At 40.7% G+C, this 6,415-nt stretch overlaps 1 protein-coding gene across 1 annotated transcript in view; it reads left to right on the top strand.

The window, feature by feature from the left end:
• The first annotated feature begins 2,099 nt into the window (after positions 1-2,099).
• The window catches only part of si:dkey-1d7.3 (transmembrane protein 132D), a 40,417-nt gene continuing 36,101 nt past the window's right edge, over positions 2,100-6,415 (top strand). Inside the window, exons 1-2 of the mRNA XM_005939461.3 lie at positions 2,100-2,447; positions 5,389-6,316. Coding sequence (XP_005939523.1) covers positions 2,384-2,447; positions 5,389-6,316 — 992 coding nt within the window. The 5' untranslated portion in view covers positions 2,100-2,383. The remainder of the gene's footprint in view (positions 2,448-5,388; positions 6,317-6,415) is intronic.

Genomic DNA, 6,415 nt, shown 5'->3' with positions numbered 1-6,415 from the left:
AGTACTGGTTTGGGCTGGTATCATCAAAGATGAGCTTGTGGGGCCTTTTCGGGTTGAGGATGGAGTCAAGCTCAACTCCCAGTCCTACTGCCAGTTTCTGGAAGACACCTTCTTCAAGCAGTGGTACAGGAAGAAGTCTGCATCCTTCAAGAAAAACATGATTTTCATGCAGGACAATGCTCCATCACACGCGTCCAAGTACTCCACAGCGTGGCTGGCAAGAAAGGGTATAAAAGAAGAAAAACTAATGACATGGCCTCCTTGTTCACCTGATCTGAACCCCATTGAGAACCTGTGGTCCATCATCAAATGTGAGATTTACAAGGAGGGAAAACAGTACACCTCTCTGAACAGTGTCTGGGAGGCTGTGGTTGCTGCTGCACGCAATGTTGATGGTGAACAGATCAAAACACTGACAGAATCCATGGATGGCAGGCTTTTGAGTGTCCTTGCAAAGAAAGGTGGCTATATTGGTCGCTGATTTGTTTTTGTTTTGTTTTTGAATGTCAGAAATGTATATTTGTGAATGTGGAGATGTTATATTGGTTTCACTGGTAAAAATAAATAATTGAAATGGGTATATATTTGTTTTTTGTTAAGTTGCCTAATAATTATGCACAGTAATAGTCACCTGCACACACAGATATCCCCCTAAAATAGCTAAAACTAAAAACAAACTAAAAACTACTTCCAAAAACATTCAGCTTTGATATTAATGAGTTTTTTGGGTTCATTGAGAACATGGTTGTTGTTCAATAATAAAATTATTCCTCAAAAATACAACTTGCCTAATAATTCTGCACTCCCTGTATTTATACAATGCAGACTGTTTCAGATCCTTAAGTGTTTCTCTGAGGCACATATTTAATAACATGTAGTTAATCAGCCTCTGCTGTAAAGTGGGAAACTATTTATTCACCAGTGACACCTGCATGCTTTATGCTGTCACCCTGGCACAGGTGCCACCTCGTAATAAAACATGCACTAGGGTATTGAGTGCAGTGAGTTTATCTGACATACTGCGCCAGTAATTGCTTTAGAGAACGGGTATTTAAGACGGTGTTGGAGAGCGAACTAGTGAAGAAAAGTCTGACCAAGCTCATTAAACCCTGGTATTCTTTACCATAAAACTGATGCCAGCACTTAGTGTGATGCCTCTGGGCAAAAGAACAGCAGGTGGATTCCATAGTTTCTAAATGCAATCTTCCCCCTGGCCTTGCTTTGGCTACACGACACATACTATGGCAAGGGACACCGTGCTATTCCAGTTTAGCCTTTGAACGGTTCAGCCTATCTCATTATAAAATTTTAGGTCAAGGCAGATCTAGTGATACACTTAAAAAAAAGAAAAGAAAAGAGAGACAAAGAGAGAGTTACAAAATTACCTCTGTGATTTTGAATGTTAAGAAATTAAATATGGCCCGAGGGTCTGCAGTAGCACAGAAAAATACATCTAAGCTTAACTTAGAGTCTAAACTCACTAATCTCTAATATGTAAAAAAAAAAAAAAAGCCCTGTAAAAATATTTTAGCATGCAGCTCCACGTAGAGATCTCAAATTGTAAAAAATAAACGATACGTTTGTTTAACAGGGACTTATGGGCCTAAAAAACTAGAGTTAATTTGAGTGACTGCCGATGCTTTGTACCAAGTGTATGTGTGCTGTGACATCACGAAGCGTTTGTGACTGTATCCATCTGCTCCTTCCTACACTCCAAGTAATGTGTAACGCTGTCTATGAGTGAGAACATAAAGCTGACAGCTGGCAAAAAAACGCCCTACAGTTTTCTTTTCTCCACTCAAGACCAAAAGTCAAGCAATGCCACCCTTAAAGGCCGTCTGAAAGTACCGTGTACATGTACGACTAAGTAAGAAAAAATCATTTACTCAGTTACTTTCCCCCCCTCATCCACAAGTGAGTTGTAGAAATCTATGATTATTATATGCTCGAGTCAAGAAGGTCTCTATCCATCCTTAATTTGTTCAATCAAAACTAAAATGCGCATGTAGAAATCACTGATCCCCGACCTTGTATGCATTTAATTTGCCTGCGGCCCTTCCGATTATACCCACGTGGGTCTAGTTAATCTGCCCCGCGGCACATGTTTACTGATTTCTATCATGGTAAGAGCCGTGTCTGATGCTGTCCCACAGTGCCAGCTAGAGCACTGATGTCGGAGGGGGGGAAAAAACTGTCATCACTTAGAGGACAGGGAAGTACATTTAAAACTATTTTTTTCCTAGTTGAGCCTCTACATTCAGAGGAACCAAGACACTCGGCAATGTAATGCTTTGTTTCCAGCGCTGTTTTTCTACCGTGTGCGTGCAGTCACCAAAACTTACCTCCGTGCGTACTGGAGACCAAAACCTGCAACTTCACTAAAATGATGTTTCCCCTTCATTTTCTGTTTCCGGTTGTCGCGGTGGCAGTTTTAACAGCTTTTGAAGGTGAGATTTATGATTGCTTTTGATGAACGATGATCAGTTTAAGCTTTTATTAATGCATTGGTTTGAAGTGGTCTGCTGGATGAGACGCAAATAACGCGTAAATGGAAAACTTTAAATATGAAAACAACTGGGTTGGAACTAGCTCAGAGGCTTCAGCTGTGTTTACAAGAGACGAGTAATGAAGATAAAATGTGTAGCTATTTTATACTCTTGTATATACTTTGATAGTACAAGCACATACACACTGGGCATATTAAATGACTCTGCCGTAGTTTATTACGCACATCCAATATACTTTTGTTTCCTTTTGGCTTTTATCAGCACAAAATTTAAGCAGGCCCCAAAATTGCTATGGAGTTGTCATATTTGCTTGTCATGACTATTTTTTTTTGTATTTGACTGGCTCATAAAGATATAAAGTTGTGTTTCATATTTTTGTAGTTTTGTGGTTACCATCCATGGCCTAAGCCCATTTTGTTATCCCTCAGTCTAAATGAAAGTGACAGCATGCTCTCCAGTGTGCATCAGGAAGCCTCATCTGTGGGATTAAAGAGGCCTGAAGCTGAGGTTGCACAGCTGTTTCTCTGGTTGTTTAAAGATAACCTGCATTGGGAGCCACAGAAAGCAGTCTGTCCCTCTGTGATACCGACAGTATGCGAAAGACTACTGTTTGAGATTGCCTGGGTTTATATCTACCCATGCTATCTGTGGGTGCATTTTTTTCCATCACACATGCATGTGTGACTGCTGCATGTCTGCAACTGTGGAACTCGGCTGTGTTCTGACTGCGTGTCTAAGTGATAGGGTTCAGCCTTTGATATCTTCCCTGCTTGATCACCATGAATATGCATGACAGCCTTATCTTTTAGTCCAGTCACAGTCTGCTGTCTAATGTGTCTGTGAGCCTCTCTGAGTTAGAACTGCCATTTATAACAGTTGTTCAAAATTGCCATATGTGTAATTTTTTTCTGTAATATCTCTGGTTTATATACTTAAAGGGATCCTGCCAGGTCTGACCAGATTACTTTCTGATCAATACATTATTCTGTTAAGCAGCAGTTTTCATGAGCAGCGGGATAATTCTGAGGCTACAGCTAAGAAATACTGTGGATTATTTCTGTCTTTATGTTTTATGCTTCCATTAATTGCATTAAGTTTCACAGGAGATATTTAAACAAGCTGCATTTATAATCTTGCGACAGTATGGGCATAAGTCCCTTCATAATGAACAATTAGCCTATTTTTAGATTTAAAAAGAAGGATAAGATTCGAGCTTTTCTCCTGTGCTGGTTTGAGCAGAATAATGATGGTAAAATAAAGTAGATGGTTCTTAAACTGGAGAGCAAACACAGCTGCCGCCAAAGCCAACAATTTATGATTTTTTTGTTAGATTTTTTTTTTAATTGCATTGTATAAAATCTTTGCACTACAGTCGGGTTATAACAGTTTGAGTACTAATTCAGCAACCTCAGAAGTGAATCAGCATCAAAATCTAATTAGCTGAAATGTGTGCACCAAATGCAAAAAGAAATCAATTCATAGATCTTCAAATGTCTGTTCACAGACTAACATGATTAACAACATTGATTGTACACCCTAACAGTGAATTATAAGTGTACAGTGCACTGTCAGCTAAATTAAATAATTATTAGTCCCAGACAGAGAGAATTATAGCTGGAAATGGCAAATGAGCATTGGTGTGCTTTTGTTTTATCTCAAACCTGCAGACACAAACTAATAATGTAGAACTAAAACTTTTATATTGGCCTGCATGTGAAATTCCTTACATCATTAGTCTGATCTCTGGGATCTATAAGACACTTTTCTTTTCTTGTGTGTCTTTGTTTAATATCCACCCTGACATCTGATTTTCTTTTCCATTCAGCAAGTAATCTAATTTAAATATAAATTTATTCATGAAATATGGTTTGGAATCAGAAAACAATAATATACCACTTCTAATGCGTCTGAAGGAGAGGAATATTTTCTTTTCTAAAAGTTTTTTTTTTGTGAGGTAAGGGAAAGTCATATTCAAAAATTCATATTAATCTTTGAGCACTTCAGCATGGAGGAGGGCAAATTACCAAGTGTCTCTGGCAGCGGGAAGAGTGATCTGTCATATACGGCGTTCTATCTGGACAAACAGTCATCCCACAGAAGTTACCAGACAGGCTTTTTAGCACTCGGATGCCACATTTCCTTTACTGGCTCGGATAGATGTAGTGAATAGCAGAGAATAGAATATCCGTTGCAGGACAGAAATGACGCAGACCTAATTTCCTCGTGTTTTAGAGCTTGAACGTTATAGTGATGTGTATAATTCTCTGTAATAAAGCCACATGCCATGGTTAATCTGGCTGAAAATTTAATCAGCAACTTGTATGCCTACTGGAATTGTTACCATCTGGTCGTATGATATGCAATAAGAATTACCCTGTTTGTCTTTCCTTTTTCAAGCCGCACAGTGTTTTGCTTTAGGAAACGTGAATCGTGTATTCAGGAAAAGTAAGGGAGAACGAAAATTCAGTGAAAGAAAATTAAAAGGCTGTTTTTTTTTTCTTTTCTCTTTTTGATGCAGGAACTATATTCAGAAATAAACCATGTTTGCTAAATGAAGTCATTTAATTGTGTTGAGTCTTGCTCGCCAAGACAGCCAACTGTCATCATCAGTGTCGTGATCCTGACTCTGTCCTTTTGGCGCCTACCTGAACCTCATGGCATCGACCCTTTGCTTTGCTTCTCCAACTCTGATCTCTTTTCAACCCTTCATCCTCCTGTCATCCTGTTTGCAGTTACAGTAGCAAACTAGTTTTGTGAGCAGTAACTGTGCTTGTCGGTAGATTTGAAACCTAAAACTGAACCTTGGAGTTAAAGCATATATATGGAAAATTTCTAACTAATTTCTCTAAAGTCCTAATTCCCCAAACTCATCATTTCACAGGTGCTGAGATTCCAAGAGTGGCTAAAGACACTGGGACATTCACCACTCCATCTCCAGTTTATCCCACCATCAAGTTTCAGGTCCTCAATGTGGACCACGTGTTTGTGAGACAGGACAGTCCACAGCCATCTGGGAACTCTAGCCTGAAAGCTCAGACTCAGACTTTTCTCATCACTGGACCTGGTGCTGGGCTTCTCCAGCCATCTGTCAATGCTTCATTTGGCCCCCTGACTCTAGATGCCTCTATTCCTTTAGATTTGCTCCTCAGTGGGCGCAAGATACTGCCAGTCATTTTGAGCCGCCAGGTTCGTTCCTCATCCCCAGTAGTTAAGATTCTTTTCCACATGCCCACAGAAAGCAATATCACTGCTTGGCAAGAAACAATGGGCTCTCTAGAAGATAATGGGAGGAAAAATGATGGAGCTAAGGCTAAGGATGGAGCTCACTGTGTCACAGCTTATGCCTTCTGGGAGACCAGAGAAGTTCGTGGGGCTTGTCTGGTGTCTCCTGGCGGCTTTTGTGTGGCACAGCTTAAGCCAGAACCCTCCTGGTTCAGCTCAGCCAGTAGATCAGGAAGCTCTAGCAGGGAAGCAGAAAGCACTGACGGCATTAAGGGACTTCAGGGGAACCTTGTGGAAGTCTACTTCCAGAGTCGGCGGGACCAGACTGGCCAGTGCACCCCACAGGATAGCCTGCAACGAGTAGGAGTGGGACGAGGCAGAGACACTGGTGGATCAGGGACACCAATGAGGAGGGTAGGAAGTGTCAGCCTGCTCAAAAGTCCACCAGGGAATCCCACCTTTCTTCGGCTGAGGCTGGGAGGCGCTGTGGTGATCCAGACTTCTTCAAAGCCCCTCAAGTCTGGTGATGTCGCAACGTTCTATGTCTTTCTTGCTAGTACGTCCACCTTGGAAAGTTTCACACTGAGGTGAGAGATATTCTATGTTATGCTGTTCTTGTCTGTTGAGCTATTTGGTCTTGAGTAATGACTTCTCGCCAGACTGAAAGCATTTTTAGTTTTTAAAGT

This window comes from Haplochromis burtoni, unplaced genomic scaffold (assembly GCF_018398535.1).
Source record: "Haplochromis burtoni strain Fernald_Lab_line unplaced genomic scaffold, NCSU_Asbu1 Contig_118, whole genome shotgun sequence".
In the NCBI taxonomy this organism is placed as follows: domain Eukaryota; kingdom Metazoa; phylum Chordata; class Actinopteri; order Cichliformes; family Cichlidae; genus Haplochromis; species Haplochromis burtoni.
The sequence above is the reverse complement of the archived record's forward strand: the minus strand, read 5'-3'. Positions and strand labels throughout refer to the sequence as shown.